The sequence below is a fragment of the Chenopodium album genome, chromosome 24, assembly GCF_948465745.1.
Source record: "Chenopodium album chromosome 24, dcCheAlbu1.1, whole genome shotgun sequence".
NCBI classification, from domain to species: domain Eukaryota; kingdom Viridiplantae; phylum Streptophyta; class Magnoliopsida; order Caryophyllales; family Amaranthaceae; genus Chenopodium; species Chenopodium album.
The window spans coordinates 38,048,075-38,066,065 of record NC_137857.1 but is presented as its reverse complement, the minus strand read 5'-3'; the positions used below and the strand labels follow the sequence as shown (position 1 = coordinate 38,066,065).

General features: G+C 35.8%; 2 protein-coding genes across 2 annotated transcripts; one reads left to right on the top strand and one right to left on the bottom strand.

Moving 5' to 3' along the window:
• Positions 1-706: 706 nt before the first annotated feature.
• Positions 707-1,141, bottom strand: LOC145611042 (egg cell-secreted protein 1.2-like). Its single transcript, XM_081666279.1, has one exon. The coding sequence runs from the start codon at positions 1,139-1,141 to the stop codon at positions 707-709; it is 435 nt and encodes a 144-aa protein (XP_081522405.1).
• A 3,495-nt stretch (positions 1,142-4,636) lies between these two features.
• On the top strand, positions 4,637-7,685 carry LOC145611775 (small ribosomal subunit protein uS5c-like). Its single transcript, XM_081667145.1, has 3 exons — positions 4,637-5,199; positions 5,736-5,938; positions 7,198-7,685. The coding sequence occupies exons 1-3, from the start codon at positions 4,729-4,731 to the stop codon at positions 7,445-7,447; spliced, it is 924 nt and encodes a 307-aa protein (XP_081523271.1). The 5' UTR covers positions 4,637-4,728; the 3' UTR covers positions 7,448-7,685.
• Positions 7,686-17,991: the final 10,306 nt, after the last annotated feature.

The window sequence follows — 17,991 nt, the reverse complement described above, 5'->3', positions numbered from 1 at the left end:
AAAAAAAAAAAAAAAAAAAAAAGACTTGATTCACTGAATGATGCTGTATATTCTTTCTTATACTGAGTAATTATTTTATGAAATCATACTAACTCTTCTTTAATATTTAATATTTGTCAATAATAAACAGAACAATCCTCCCATTAGATTTCAAAGTAGATTATTGGTCTATTTCTTTAGTTTATGTGCATCCTACTTCCTACAGAAAGAATTTGAAGTTATAAATCTGAAGTTACTTCCTATTGATCCAATATTTTATACTCAAATTCGTGCTTTGCTTTAAGAGTTACATGAATTATCATGGTAGTTATAAGGATATTTTATATTGCATTTCTAAGTTTGTAGCAATTTTTTTTGATTAATTTAGTTTTTGAGATTCGACTGCCTTGCCACTTGGAAGTGCAGAATTTTATTAAACCGGAGTGGATACAGAAATGTTAGAAAGGTCTGGTCCCTGATGTCATCCTATAAACTTTGGGTTGCAATAATAAATGTTCTTAGAAATTGGGGTTGGGGGTGTTGAAGTTCTTGTAAAATCAGGAGTATCAAAACAAGTAGCCTGACAGTCTGTTTTATTTAGAGCTAGTGCTGCTCATACTTAAACATCTGATTGAAGTAACATAGATCTTACCAAAAGAAAAAAAAAAAACTAACAGAAATGAAAGTCTTCAGGCAAAAAAAGGAAATTACAGCAAGAAGTGGGAGACTAAAAGTGACTGCCAGTAGTATTTTTAGTTTTAGGCGGTGCACCAGCAGGTGGTGCAGTGCCTGCAGTAGAGTTGTTGCTGCAGTAGGCTGCTAGCAAGTTGCCTTCTTCTGTAGTAAACCCTAGAACACCGAGCATTGAAGGCCAGCAATGGTTGATGATGACTTCAATGGCTTGGCAGCATGGGGCATCGATGTCAGTGTATCCATTGAGGAAGAAGCCGATGATCTCATTTGAGCATGTTCTGAGCTCTGACAGGGAACCCCAACAATCAGTAGTAGTATTAGTACCATCAGAACTTAATTGTAATCTTGCTGCAAGGTCTTTGATTTTTGGATTATCAGCAGCAAGAGGGAAGTCTCTTGCTGATGTTGCATTCAGCATCAGGAATAATGCAACGGTTAAAAGAACGAAAATGCTGCTTTTGATGCCCATGATGAAGTTGATTTTGTGAGATTGGTGATGGTAAAAGCACTGCAGTCAGGTTGGCTTATATAAGGGGGTGTTGGGAGATGAGAGGTTGATGGTTTATTGTGAGAAGAGGAATGGTTTTCCTGTATTAGTTTTTCAGTTGAAGAATTTACAAGGACTGATAAATAAGGTTATTAATGAATATTTAGGAATGCTTATTGATTAACCACTAATTCAGCTCATTGATTCAACTGATTAAATAGCATTAATAATTAGACTGGACAGTGATGCTTCATTAGTTCAGTTATTTTGCACGGTCTGATTATCACATAATGCACTTGATGTGATGGAGTAGTGCTGTCAAATTTCAAACCGAAACCGTTTAATTGTCCGAGACTGACCGACCCAAATGAGAACCGAATCGATTAAAAATCGATTTTTTTGAAACCGAAAACCGACCCGAATAATGTTAAACCGTATAAGAACCGAACCCGTTAACAAACCGAACCAAATATAAACCGAATTGAAAGAAAACCGAACCGTATCTAACCCGAAACCGGTTCCAACCCGAAACCGTTTAAAATGGCAAAAAAACCGCTTACACCGAACCGTTAGCAAACTGCTACCCGTTTGCACCGAACCATTTAAAAACGAACAGTTTGTAAACCGAACTAGTTATAAACCGAACCGTTTATGAACCAAACTGCTTCTAAATCGAACCATTTACAAACTTTTTTATATAATTAAATGGATTTTTTTTTGTCGGGAATATAATTAAATGGATTAAATATTATAAATCTTAGAATATTTTTTTAAAAATAGCAAGGCAAATCATTCATTGAGGATAATTAGTGTTCACAAACAAGAGCAAAACAAGCAGGCTCAGGCCCTGTCTCAAACTATTAGCAACAATACTGCCTCTAGTCATGTATATAAATGATTAAATAAGAAGCATATAATAACCTAATTGTAAACACAGTAATACATTAATACACTAACTCTTATAATCTACTTCGTAATAAACTAGTAAGATCAGTATGACTAAACTTGAAACAGAACATAATATGTATTTATAAAATCAATGAGAATTTGTTTATAATATGATGCCTAAATAGTAAATATGAAATGATTCGCGACTTTATATAAAACTTGTGAACGCAAAAGGTTAGCAAGTACTATCAAATTTCAAACCAAAACCATTTAACTGCCCGAATCCAAACAACTCGATAAACAATTTATTTTTTGAAACCGAAAACCGACCCGAACTGTAATTTAGTAAACTTGAAATGGAACCGATATGAATAACGTTAAAGTGGTTAAACCATCGAAGAACCGAACCAGTTATAAACTGAACCGAAAAAGAACCGAACCAGTTAAAAACTGAACCAGTTATAAACTGAACCAAAAAAGAACCGAACTGTTTCTAACCCGAAACCGTTTCCAACCGAAACTGTTTGAACTGGGATAAAAACCGTTTACACCGCACCGTTAACAAACCGCAACCCGTCTGCACCGAACCGTTTACTACCCGGACTGTTTACAACCCGAACCGAATTAAAACCGCTTAAGAATAAACTGAAACCGAATCGAACCAATAACTATTTAAACCGAACCAAAACCGACCCGTGAGACAATTAAACCGATTCCAAACCGACCCGATTGAATACCGAACCGATTTCAAACCGAACCGAAACCGAACTGTCAAACCGTTTTGACAGTGCTAGATGGAGTAATCGGTCAACAATTTTTTTTTTATACAGTACTCGACTATAAATCATGTTATTTTGATACTAGTAAAAATTTCAGTATGAAAAAAATAAATGCATATGACTACAAATTGAGTCTATTGGAGATATGCTATCAAAGAAAACCACAATTTCAAATCTTATCTATACTACTATATTAAAAAGCGTTCCTAATTCACATGTATTAGAAGTATGCCACGTCATCCATTGTAATATGAATGAACATGTTACAATTGCAATAAAAATGTTTATCACAAGGTTTGAACACAAGACCAATAACACATAAAGTAATGTTATTACCAACTTTGCTATTTTTTCATTGTGCTTCATATTCAATAATAATACACTAAATACTTTAATTTGTACTTTACAAGACATCAATTTGAGAGCGTTTTATTTAATTTTATTAGTTATTATTGTCCACTTAATTTTTGTAATTATATAGTTTATGATTTTATAGCCCAAATAATATATATATTGATATTCGAAGCAAAACCCGGTGCATCGCCCGGGGCCACACACTAGTTAGTTTTCCTAAATTTGTTCTTACAAAAGTTATAGAGAAGTGAAAAGTTGAGGATGGATGAGAACTAAGACAATTAAGAGTAAGAATAGGGAGGAAAAAATTGATTCTCTTCTTAAAGGGATACAAGTATGTTTTTAGCATATAAAGTATAGAGTGAAATTTTCTACCATTGAGAAAAATTGTTGTTTTTCAGTCATTCAAAAATCAAACAAAGAAATTACGTGCATGCAAAAATTGATTCCCTGGATACAAGTTTTTTTTTTTTTTTTACCATATAGACTATAGGATGAAATTTTCTACCATTGAGAAATTGTTGTTTTTCAGTCATTTACAAATCAAACAAAGAAATTAGGTGCATGCAAACTCAAGTGTTGCGAGTACATACTCCCTTCGTTTTTCTTTTAACTAGGGCAGCTAACGCGCGCGATGCGCGCGTCATAGCTAGCCATATCTTGAAGGTTTTTTTGGTTTGGCTTTTAAATCACAACAATAAGAGAAATTTTTCCTAAAAAAAAAACAATAAGAGAAAATATGTAATCAACTATATTTAGGTGGTATAAATGTTCAAGACAACTAACATTTATGAAAGCATAAAAGTACATAAATATTTTAGAGGGTATAGTTGTCTAAACACTATTCATTAAAATAGCATCTACATATTAATGAGGGTATATATGTAAATACACATTTTGAAGGGTATAATTGGCATTACACTATTCATAAGAGTATGTTTCTACTTTTTATAAGGTAGGGATGTATTACTTTAGCCGATACATTTGTTGTGATATAACTTTGACCATTAATATATTTAATTGCCTATTAGTAAAAATTATAACAAAAGATACCTAAATTCTGAAAATAGTGATAGTAAATTTGTAACTAATGATATATTAACACAAAGTAACATTTATTTATTTTATAACAGTAAATAATTAAAGTAAAAGAGATTACGTGAATAGTGAATAAATCAATTAAAGTGACGTAAATATTAAAGTTTAGAAAAAGTTAGTGCTTTATCAATAATGGTTTAGAGACAAAATGTCCCTTAAGTATATACAGAAATATTTTATTTGGACAATAATTCTCCCAAACTAGCTCTATTCTAAATGAAACTAACTTAGTGAGGTGGTGTGTAATAAAATTGCCGTCATGAGTACATCGTACACTGTAAAAGGTTGAGAGTTTTTTTTTTTTTTTTACTTATTTTTGGATAAATCAGTTGAAAAGTATAGATAAGCCTCCATTCCTCAAGCTTACCCACTGAAGACAACACCACTCTTGTTCTCACTTCCCTCAACCTACCATTTCTGCTAGAGCGCAAACCTCCCTTTCTCTCTCCAATGGCGGCCTCTGCAACTCCCTTCTCCACCGCAACAACAACAACCCGTTTCTCTCTCTTCCCCAAACCCACCACTTCAACCACACTCTTCTCCTTCTCCGACTCCTCAAAACCCCTCTTCCTTTCTCTCTCCTCAACTCGCTCATTCCCAACTCACCTCTCTTGCACCAAGAAAGACGGAATTGACATCACCTTCTTCGAACAGGATAACCCAGATGAAGAAATTACCTTCGACCCCCCTGAAAAACCCGAGGGTTTCGTCCCTCCTCGCGCCATTGATGAACCCCCATTTGAGTCCGAGGAGGATATTGCTCGAGCTTATGAGGAGCTCTATGGTCCTGCTTACAGTGGTGAGACTTTTCTTGGGAATGATATTTATGCTATGGATTCTAAGGTTAAGAAGTCTACTGGGTTTGGGTCCAAGAGTAAGAAAGAGAAGATTCGAGATGGCTTTGATGAGAATGTAGTTCAGGTATATTCCTGCAATTTCATTTAACTGAATTAAGTTCTAGTTGTTGGGTGTTGTTGAATGTTTAATTTGGTTTGATGTAATTGGGTATTGTTGCTTTTCCAATTGAATTGATTTTTGGGTTATTGGGTTAGTGATTTGATGTGTATTTGAACTGAATTTGCATTTTTGGGAGGTGGGTTATTGGAATTTTATGGCTATTGTTCCTATTTTAAGTTTATATTTAATCCAAATTGAGGATAAATTGTATAGAATCCTTTGTTAAGATAGAGTATTCGAATTTCAGTATGTTGAAATTGGGTTTTGACTTGTGAATTGGAATTTAATTTACATATTGGAAGTGGGTTTTGTTGATTTAGGTCCATATTTAGTGGTGTGGATAAGGAATTGATAAGTTTTTGGGTGATAGTAAGTGATGCTTCTTTGCTCAATTTTGGAAATTTGTGTATGAGATTGAAGGAGGGATGCAATTAGGAATTGAGGGTCTTTCGTGAATTATATGTTTCAGCTGAAGTGGTGATAATTTCTGTACAATGCAGGTTAGAAGAGTGACTAAGGTGGTTAAGGGAGGGAAGCATATGAGGTTCAGGGCAGTTGTGGTGGTGGGTGACAAGAAGGGCCAAGTTGGCGTTGGAGTTGGTAAAGCTAAGGAGGTGATTGCTGCTGTCCAGAAGGCAGCAACAGATGCTCGTCGGAACATTATAACTGTGCCCATGACCAAGTATCTGACTTTCCCTCACAGGTACTGAAGTTTAAACCTTTCCTTTTATGTGACTTTAGTGCTTTGATGTTTGTAGTTGTAGAGCAATGAATTGTCCACCTTTTGTGGTATGATCCGAAAGCCTTGTGAACATTGATCGTTATACCCCTTTCTTGTCATTTGTATCTTTGGAAATTTTAGGCTTTATTATTAGCTTTATGAAAAACACCTATCATACATGCCGACTTTAGAGCTGATTTAAGTGGTACTCCATGCCAAGCTACTGGCAACGGGCTTCTAACTTAAGTGGTTGTGGTAGATTCATTATAATGCAGGATAATGGGACTTCTGAATTAATCTACTGAAGCTGCAAGGGACTGTTTAGTTGCTAGTGCAATATATCCTAAAAATTTAAAGTCAATTGGTAATAGGAAATGATTGTATGTCTGCCACAGGCAGCAAATTTGATGTAAGAAAGGGGACACACACTATTATCATGTTTGTTAAAATTTAAGGTTTGTGTCAAGTCTATGGTCTATCTCAACACCATGTTTCAAGTGAAACTTTTGTCCCAGAACACTTTTAAATCCTAAAATCAAGTTGAAAAGATAAAAAGAGCACCAAGATGATACGAAGTATATAAATTTGGGAATCTGAATTTGGAGAATGCTTATGAGAGTATAGTTTTGGGAATGCTTGCCAAAAGATGTGCTCTTATATGGGATTTGGGAATGTCTACAAAAACAACATTGTATCCTAGTAACATATTTAGTTTTGTTCAAGGGTGGTCTTCCTCAAAAGAGCTAGGATATGGGCTTTCAGCATCTGATTTACAGCTGATAATAATTATAGTACACTGAAACTAGATAAGTCATTATGATACCAGCTACTAAGCTTCAACTAATTCTGTCCTGGTATATTTGAAATTCAAGAAGCAAAATGGGACCAACCCGGGGAGCGTCACTACTGTGACACCAAAGATTGTATACCTATGACCTTTGATTCTTAGCCTTCATGCCTCCACATGGTCCGTGGGATTTTGGGGTTCATCTACCTATGACCTTTGTTTGGGCGGCACTGGCTTTGACTTTCTCTTAGTGCAGGGTATTAATATATGCTCGAAGTAATTTACACTGTGGAGTGACTTTTGCACCTTGCATGAATGTTCCTGACTTCCTTTGATTCTCATTTGTTTTTCTATTCTCGTTTTGAAGAGGTTTCTGTTTAATTTATTAATGATGCCACATCTATGTTGCAACTACTCTTTGTTGCTGTACTTATGATATTCAATATCTTGCCAGAAATGAAGCTGACTATGGAGCAGCAAGGGTGATGCTTCGACCAGCAGCTCCTGGTACAGGAGTTATTGCAGGTGGTGCTGTCAGAACTGTGTTGGAGATGGCAGGTGTTGAGAATGCATTAGGAAAGCAATTGGGAAGTAACAATGCACTTAACAACGCAAGAGCCACAATTTTGGCAGTGCAAACTATGAGGCAGTTTAGTGAAGTGGCCCGTGATCGTGGGATTCCCATGGAGGAACTCTGGAAGTGATGTGCAGTCTAATGTATGCATCTTTGTTGATTCCTTTCTTACCCATTCTGTTGTTACATCTAATTGTAAATTTATTACATTGTCAATTTGTTTAAGTAAGCTGATAGATCGCTTTGCTGAACTCCCAAGTATAGCCAGTCATTCCTATAAATTTTGAGCTAAAAGTCTTGAGAGCCACCAATGAATCAATGATGCCTCGGAATTTTTATTTTAATCAAAGTTTGCTGTTCGTTTTGAAGGGATGTGAATGAGAGTAATTGTATATGAAGGAACATATTACATTCTCCATGCATAATGAGTTCTAGTCTCGGGAACAGGGTTCCTAAGTACAGTAACACTCAGTAGTAGAAAATAGTCTCTCAATCAATAACCTCAATGTCAAATTGTCAATACATATTGTGGTATTTTAATATGTTCAAATCTGAAGATAACTGTCATTTTTTTTAATGATGCGTCTTAACTTGGACCATTAATTTCGCAAATGATATGTTGATATACAATGGAGAAATATCATAGATCAGTGTAACTAATGCACCTCACAAAAATGGTCCTTGTCTCACTGAGGTCATGTCGTGAAATTTTATAGTATAAATGAAATGGGAAAAGGCTGATTTTTCTTTTTTTGAAGGCGGGAAAAAGCTGAATTATGAATACTGTTACTGTCAAAAACATACTGTGGAGTGCTCAAAATAAAAATGGCAGCAAATGTTTGGACGACTATCATTCAAGTTTTGGGGTTGAGCATTGGGTGTGATACATGAGCTATGGTTGTGAACTGAGGGTGAATCCAAGTGTGCTTGGAGGAAGCTAACTGCTATAGAGCAACAAAGGTGTGCGACTATACCTGATCACTACTAGTAGTTTCCTATGTCCCCTTTGCTGTAGCTATTTTGTGACTCCATTACTCTAAACCTCGATTTCACATAATTCATCCGTGACTGCTAAAAGTCACCGCGAGAGGTTTTCCAAGGGGATAACGAGCAACAAGCCCCGTGGATGTCGTCCATGAGGCTGTCATGGACTGTTGAGCAAGTCTGGTCTCTAGTCTCTTTCTAAGTAGCATTAAGCAGGCCTTGTAAAAATCAGAGAGTGGATCTTCTTGCTATATGAACGAGATCAGATCAACTAGCAAAGTAGCAATGGTGTCTGAAAATTAAGATTGGTGTAATTGGGTAGAGTTGTAGACTTCATACTAAGTTCAGCTACATAACCTTTGAATAACCAGAGATTGCCAACTTCTGTAAATGAGCATTGGATTATTACAATAGTATTCAGAATTTCAGACTCTGAATTTCAGAGTAAACTGCAGAGTATAAATATCTTGATTGAGAAATCATTAGATCTTTGGCTAGAGCAGATGAGTCTTTTCCAGGATGGTTAGAAAAAGATCTCAAGAGATTGTGCCTAAAAATATGCATTTACTAGTACTACCTTCGTTCTTTAATGTTCTTGATCTAATCAGGTGAGATTAAATCGTCCTATAGAAAAACCAAAACCAATATTTTTGTAACAAAAGATCAATATAAAACCATTAGTATGCAATGGAAAATACAGAGCACTTTGTATATCTTGAGTTTCGAACTACTCCAAAAGTCCAAATTCACAAGCTCATAATTCAGCTAGCACACACAAATATGTCGAGAAACAATGTATATCTAGAACCCATATTTACAACCACAAGAGAAACACTACAGCCAAAGATCTAAGATTTTCAAGCAAAATAAGGTAAGCACTACTTGAGATTTAGAATGTACTCCTATAATTACCAAAAAAGATCAGTTCTCTTCATAAAGCCTGTATAACCAAAATGCTTCAGCAAATCTCATCAGCTGGTCTGAATGCGCGACACATCTCTGACTTTGGGTACTATAATTTTGAGAACTCCATGCTTCAGCTCTGCCTTAATCCCATCAATATTGTACTTATGCCTTTCGAGTAAGGTGACCTTAACAACGTAGGTATTCGGACAGTTCTCCTCATCTCTAAAGTGAGGGTCCAATTTCCTCACTCCCTTCACTGTCAGAGTGCTGCCCTCCACACTAATCTTGGCGTCTTTTTTCCTCACCCCTGGCATATCCATCTTGAAGTACAGTGCATCATCATCTTGCTTGGCATACCATGGTTTCCGTTGTCCATCAGCTTCCGTATCATTGCTTGAGCCACCAGAAGATGGCAGCTGCATCACAGTTCTTTCACTAGCTGTGAATGGCGAGATTTCATACTTCTCTGTGAATAATTCAACCAAGATTAGATTCAATTCATAAAACTGATCCAAGCAAATGCATACAACCTACATAAGGGTTGAAAAACTTGCTATAATAACTTGAAGAAAGAAAGCAATAAGTAATTGCAACAAGAGTAAGACAAACAATAAGTAAATGCTATGCATGTAATTTATGTTGTGCTTGAAAGTAACACAAACTCGACTATTTTATTCGATTCTTGCAATTTCCATAAGACAGTGTTATAATCCCAGGGGGAGACATCAACTATTTATTTGCATATTGTTTCATAACAAGCTGCAATTCTAAAAAAATAAAATGGAACGAATTTTCAAAATCAAAACTAATATTAAATCAGTCTTAACAAATTAAACACTTTCTTTCCTCTTACTCCATATATTGAAAACAATAATCAACCTCTACATTAGCAAGCTAGCACTTTCATAGCCATGATCAATCCATTTAAGTTTAACCCGTCGATTTATCACCCCAAACTTGAGTATTGAAGTATTCTGGAATTGCCCAAGTTACATTAAGAATATGTACGTGAAAACACTTCAAATGTCTACGTACAAAATTAATAAATTATCAAACTAATATCAAGATTCCAACTAAACAATAGATGAATTGCTAAGCTTCTTTTCATTCTACCAAATAATTGAAGTAAATTACAAGCAACAAAACTTGTAATAACATTCTGGCTAAACAAATCAAAACCATCACAATCTTCATAACAAAAACCCAAATAACTCTTAACAATTGAATCAAACAATATAATATCATCCATTTTTTTATATTAAGTGTAGAAATTACCCGAACTCGAAACCGGGTGATCCAAAATACCCGAACTAGAACCCGAGTTCGCCAAAGCCATATCATCAAAACTGCAAAGGAATTAAAAATCATACAAGCATCAAACTTTACACCTTTACTATTTCTACGTACTACGAAATAATAATACTTATATGGTATACTATCCAAACCTTGAAATCGGGTGGGGCAAAGTTTCAGAATCGGGTCGACCCAAAATATCCGACATCTTCTTCTCCTTCTTCTTCCTCATTTCCTGCACTTTCCGTTTCCTATAGAAATTGGAGTGAAGTTGGTTTGAGAAACTCGGGCTGCGAACGGGCCTGTACTCGGGCAGAAGGTGGCCCATTCTGAGATAACTTAACCCACAAGCATTGCAAAGCGTCAATGGTCCCTTGGGTCCTAACCGCCATTGTGGTGTCTCTTGGGTCCCACAGTGGGTGCACTTCTTCCGAGTCAAGGGCTCATTTTTCTTGGATGGGCCAATTTCTGGGCTTGGTGATGAAGGGTCAATGATGACGTCGTCGTCATCATAGCCGCCGCAGTTGATGTCGTCATAGGCGGGGTCAGTTAATACAAATGACGGCGGTGTATAGCTGAGGAGGAGGTGGTGGTGGTGGTTTGCGTAACCTAACATTATTACACGGTTTTTTTTTTTTTAAGCGGAGAATAATTTAGAGAAATAGTTGAAAAGAAATGAATAATGCGAGTAAATAATACGAGTAATTATGATGATAAGAGTAACCAAGTTAATTTGAAATTTGATTGAAGTAGATGACAGTTTTGACTTTTGATAGGTGGCAATACAGTATTGGTTACTACGGGGAGTATTTAGAAGGTTTTGCAGAGATGGATGCAACGTATCAGAGATAGAGTTGGACCTATTTTCATGCAAATCCTTTTGATTTGAACGGATATGATGTGCAATTGGAGGAATTAGGAATGTCCACTTTTTATTGGCGGCCATTGGTTTTCATGTTTAATTTTGTTGAGATATAATTCATGTTTAGCGAGACAAGGTTTAAAATTCTATTCGTACATACGTTCAAAAATTATGTAGTTGATAGAAAAGAAAATTTTATACACGAGTTCAAAAATGTATTCGGAGTTGTCGATACAAAGGGTACTCCTACTTTTCGAGTCTAATTCTTACAAAACGAGTACCATATATTGTCTATATTCATTCTAGGAGCAATTTTCAATCCATCAAGTAAAATGATCTGGTCCTCCTTCACCAACATCAGATTCTTCACAAGCATGGAATGTTCTGACCAAATTCATACAGTCTACAGTGAATAACAGGCTATGGTTTGCAAAAGGACTGGATTAACAATGGAAATCATAGGCAATTTTATTCACAACTTTTAGGGAAAACTAGTGTGATCGAATCATCAAATCACCTTATCAAATCATGAAATAAAATAGACCATGAATAAGAAATAGATCTTGAAGTCTAAAAGTCATCCATTTTCATTAGAAATCTCAACATCATAGCTAGCACATAACTTTGTCAAACAACACCGCAAATTCAGATCACAATAAAAAGAGTAAACAACCAAAGTTTTTCTACCAAAAGCAAAATATAGATACAACTGCAACACTAGAATTATTTATACTTGTCACCAGAAAGAGTCCTTCATTAAGCCTGTGAACCCGAAACACTCCACAAATCTGATTCAATCGACCTGAATCTGCAACAAGTCCATCCTCTCCTCCTCCTTGACCTTCGGAACTGTAACCTTGAGCACACCATTCTTTACCTCAGCCTTAATCTTATCAACCTTGTATTCACTGAGTGACATTAAACCGACCTCATAAACAAAGGGTTTAGGACCGGTCTCAGCATCATCCCCGAACTCAGGGTCTAACTTTCTGACTCCCTTCACCTTCAGCATATGAGAGCTGCCTACCACATAGACCTTCACATCTTCCTTGCCCACTCCTGGAATATCCATCCTTAAGTAGAGTGCATCATCATCTTGCTTGAAACCCCACGTGTCGGGCATGTCCTGATCAGAATCCGAGTAATGATCGGAGCTTGAGTCATCATCCGAGTCACTATAGAACGACTTATTCTTCCTTAGTCCTCCATCAGGTGGGAGCTGCGAGGCTCCATGCTTATAAGCTGATCATGATAGCATTTCAACAAGATTAGAATCGCAAAAATTAACTATATACAAGCATTTGTAACAAGTAATAAGGCTAATAACACGTTTCTCACATTATGAGTCTTTTTTCTTCCATTTCCTTAGAACTTAGTATCAATTTTGGTATGTAATTATATGCACATAGTGATTAGTTATTCATAAACTCATTAATTATAAGGCCCTTAAGTTTATTATAGTATAACAAGATTTATGTGTATTATCTCAAACAAAATAGACCATAATTCAACAAATAAATCCAATGACCCATTTAATCCGTTGATTAAGTTGACAGCATGATTTATCCTCTCAAACCAAATCGACCTTAACATAAATATCCAATCGATTGGTCGATCCACATAAAACAAGTATTACTCTAGAATTAGACTATTGATAGAGTTGAAATCGATCCATATTATTTCAGTGAGCTAATAATACGTTGAAATAACTCACATTAGTCACATACATTGCAATATACAAAAATCAATCACATCATAACATTTTTGTGCATAGATTTTGATGACTTACATAACCCCACATAAATCATAGAAAGAAAAAAATCAGCATAATAAATCTTAGATTATCACTATATGACGAGTTTATGTTTATTACTTCAAATAGTATACAAAATACAAAGTGTAAGCCTAGATGATCAAAATTCTAGATAAAAATCTTGTACGAATGAATAGAGTGTACATGAAGCCAAATATTAAAGGGTTTTTCAAGAAATGGGGTTTTATTTCTTTTACTCACAAAAACAAACTACAAACAACAAAACCCAGAAAATGCAATGGTTTTCATAATCAGATAAAACACCAAATCTTCCATTAATAATGTAATATAGACATCAAACTCACTACAAAAGAAAAATAAAAAGTGTAGAAACTTGAACTACCTCGAAGTAGACAGTGAGGAGGGAGGCTGTCAAAATGAGGGATGTTTCCAGAACGAGCAATTTTGCAGTTAGCAAGGAGGCGACGAGGGATTCCGTCAGCCGTACTGGAGAAACGGCGGTGGTTGAGGAGGTTGTTACGGCAGAGAGAGACTCTTACCATAGACGTAGCCATTTTCTGAGCTTGAAGAACACGGTAACTCATTCTCTCTCCTCTTTTTGAAGGTGTAATAATAATGGTGTAGTGAGATAAAGTGTAAAATGGGTGAATGAGAAGATAGTATATATAGAGCAAGAAAATGAGATTTAACCATGGTTAAAAAGCTGGGGTTTAAGATTTGACTAGAGTTAGTTAGGGATGGTTGTTATAAATGGTGAGGTGGCGCCATTGGATTTGTTAGTGGTTACTGTTACTTTAGAAGTTGTAGAGTGAGGGAAGGGGGTGGAACTTGGAAGTTGGTAGGGGTGTGTACTGTGTAGTGCAGGAGATTATAGTACAGTTTTTTTCATGCAAATCTTCTTTTTTGGACGGATGTGAATTGTGATGTGGGTGACTGGGAATTTGGTATTTGATGGATGCTGCTTGGGGTTGCTCGGACAATGTTTCGGGTTGTTACGTGTAATGCGATAATACGTGTTTTGTAAAAGTTTTGGATTAATGGTTTGATTATTAAGTAAACTTGAAGTATATATATTGGATATGGCTATTACAGATTACATTATTTTTTACTCTGTATTTAATTTTTGTATAGCATAAAGCATAATACGCATTTATTAGCAATATACATTCACCAAATTGCAGAAGAAACATACAAACTTGTGCATGCTGTTCACTTATATATATAGCTCAAATTATGTAATTAATACAATTTTCAATTATAATTGTGAGATAAAAGCTGCAATATTTATTTATTTATTTATTTATTTTTTTTTTAAAAAAAGTGAATCTCATGTGCTCGATAAAATGTATCACGATAAGAAAATTGGCAAAAATGTCACCAATTGATTTATGTTATGCCATCAAAATGTAACACTTATTTTTTTTCAAATGCCAAAGCGTCTTTAAACACCAAATTCAAAAGAGAGTGTTTTTTTCAATACCAAAATGACTAACTGGCCTACATTTAATTTTGTACCTTTTTTCAAAAATGAAAATATTATGAATAAAGGAAAATTGTCTCAATTATTACAGAGTGAGGTTCAAGAAAACTCAATGCTCAAAATATAAACATTCATCTCATAGTATCACTCTTTAGAGTCATAAACATATATATAAGGGCCTTAAGGCTACTAACAAGCAAGTTCCAACAAGTCCATCGCTCTCTGCAACAAGCAAAGTATGATCATACCAGTATACCACCACTAAAACTATTATAAGGACAACTTATTTTATTCTTAGAAAGCAGACTAGTCCACAGATCAGGTGAAGTGCTGACTGATTCACAAAAGCATGAAGTGCTTGAACATGGATCACTCTACTACTCGAATTTATTAATGAAGTAAATGTAGTACGAGATTGTTTGATGCCTTGATTGCAAGTAACCTTGCGAAGCATAAGGTCATTCCTGCAGTTACACCCTTGTACAAAGAACAGAAACCTTCATGTTTCACAATCTCACGAAAAGCATGCATCGAGTTCTTGTATCTGGTTGTTGCTTCCCCTGAATTCATCATCATCCTCCTACTTACACAAGTTATTGGATAGAGAGCTACCGGAAGACTACATACCATGGCTATAGGTATGTATTTGGCCAAGAAAGTTTGCTCCTGCACAAAGTATGAGAATACAGAATAGGTAAGCTGTAAGCATGATATTAGTATGAAACAGTGCGAGGAGTCTTTAGGTTTCATTCTACCTTAGTCACTTTTCGAGTCTTCATTATTTTGTACCTAGCTGAATCCCATACCAAGACTCCAAGGAAGCTCGGGTTGTATCCTCTGTAGAGTCCACGCATGCCCTCCGTTTTAAGAGTCTGTTTGCATACATCAAGCATACCAGTGTACTTCCTAGTTCCAAAATCCTTCCTAAGATTTTTTTGAGCAGAGTCCAAGGAAAATTGAAATCCTCTGGCAGCTTTGACATCGTTGGCAAGACGTGTACGAGCATAATCCAGTGGATACTGAATCAATGTTGCAGATATAACAGCAGCATGAAACTTAAAATTACCATAGTCATCATTCTTAGCCACCCTGTACCAAGAGTTCTTATAGATGGCAAAAGCTAAAGCCTGAATGACAATTGACAAGTTAAGAACTGTTCTTCACTTAATAAGCAGAACACGAGCTAAATCCACTCGATTACACAGATTTGTATATCACAAAAACCGGGTTTAGTTTACCTGAGAAGTAAAGACTTTGAGAATGTTCACACTATTCCCTCGCCACAGGGAAGTGATGCCTTCCTGTTTGATTGTTTGGCGAAAGCAGTCCCTCATGCCCTTGTAAGGAGTAGATAGGCGGCCCGATTTTATCAACTCATTCTGATTTTGTATCAGGAGATGGACTCGCTCAATAGGCGCCACAGCTGTGCTCACAGCAACAGAGACGAGGCCTTGCAGGGCTGTTGCGTAATTGATTGCTCGACGACGCACAGCTATTGGTACAATCTGCGGAGGTAGAGGCAGTGGATGTGACAGCAGGTTGTCATTGTGCCTTGCAATCACAACAGTCACAGTGCCTTTGTTCACAGACATGTCAACACCAATTCTTCCTTGAGCCTACCAAATGAAATAATAATGAATGTCATATTCAGCAGTTAATTTCATACTAATCAGTTACATACACTACTTATTGGCAAGTCATCAGTATTACCAGTGAGCAATTGATGGATTACTTGCATACCAAATGGGTTATGACAGTCCAATTCTATGATTTTTTTTCTTTTACTTCCAAGGGCAATTACCGGTGTCAAATACTTTTGACACTCGGACATGGGTATGACACGATACAACATATCCATGTCGGACTCTGCTTGCCAAGAATCAGGTACATAGCAGATGGTTGGATTTCGAAATCCATTATCAAATAAACTAACAGAATGGTTAGCTTAAAAAGGGTGGAAAACCCAACCATGCAAATTTATTACCAGCAAACACAATTACGCAAATGAGCACATTAATTTCATTGTACCTCACAGTAAAATACATGTGCAACATGATTCTCAATCTCTAGAATCCAATATACGTAAGTTAGATTTGCCTAATATTCTTTTAAACTCTGTTTTTTATTTTTCTAAAAGAGCTAATCAATAAAATCACAAATGGGTTCATAACTTCATACCACTATCCAGAAGACCCAAATGGATAAAACCCAGATTCCTGATTCCAGTTAATATTCATAAGGAATAAAAAATAAAGAACAATTTCAAGCAAAATGTGTAATAACAAATCAGAGGAAATAAGTTAATTACTTGGTCAACAAGGTAATTGACTGCCATGACTGGAAACACCCTCTTCGATCAAACAAAACAAGAAGCTTAAATTGCTGAAATCATGTAAAAATGGCTAATATTTTTGGTCTACCACCTTTATACTAACCCCAACATGAACATGAACATGAACAATGCCTATAAAATTAAATGAATGATGGACAAAACATAATACAAGTAATAAAAATAATAATGGGTATTTTGATTTATGAAATTATGAGCATGAATTATTGCAGAGATGAGTTTACGCAAACGTAGGGGAAAGGGGATGAAATTGAGAGAGAAATTTGTTGACTTACCGGAAGAGTGAGAAGCTGACGGATAGAAGACCCAAGAGAGAGTAAGAAACGTTTAATTGTACAGTACCTACGTATATAAAGAGCAGATGTTTTGACACACCTTTTGGTTTACAAACTGGTATGGACGTACCACGTAAATACGGGTTTATGACCAAATAATACGTATTACTATCATTACTACTCGTATTACACAATATTATTATTAATTTATTACAAGTTTTATAATAAATAGAGAATCGATTCATTTGAGTCACGTACTCACGTCATAATTAATAAGTCAATTTACCGCTTACTCCCCTTCCCTAATTTTAAACAATAATTTACTATCATTTCCGATTATCCAAATCTTGCTGGTTAATAACGATAATTGAACAATAAACACTCTCTTGGACCCCATCTATAACCTTCTATAGTGTGTGGACACAAGCTAAGCTGTCCGTTTGAATTATTCATTAATCTCTCAATTTTGTAATTTCTTGGGTAGCTCAAGTGCCATAACCTCAGGTCTAATTTGTAAAAAAGCAGTGCAACAACCATATTCTCCAGGAAGGTGGACATTATTCCTCCGCTGTTCCTGATGATGCTACTGCCACCTGCAGGTCCAAGTGAACCTTCTGCAGCTCTCTGAGTACAGTACATATCAATCAGTGCCAGAGTAGCATGCCACCTTACAGGAAAAACATACATATTCAGCCGGGGTTGCACCTATAAGTATTAAATCAAGCGCTAAGATTTGTAGGCCAAAAGAGT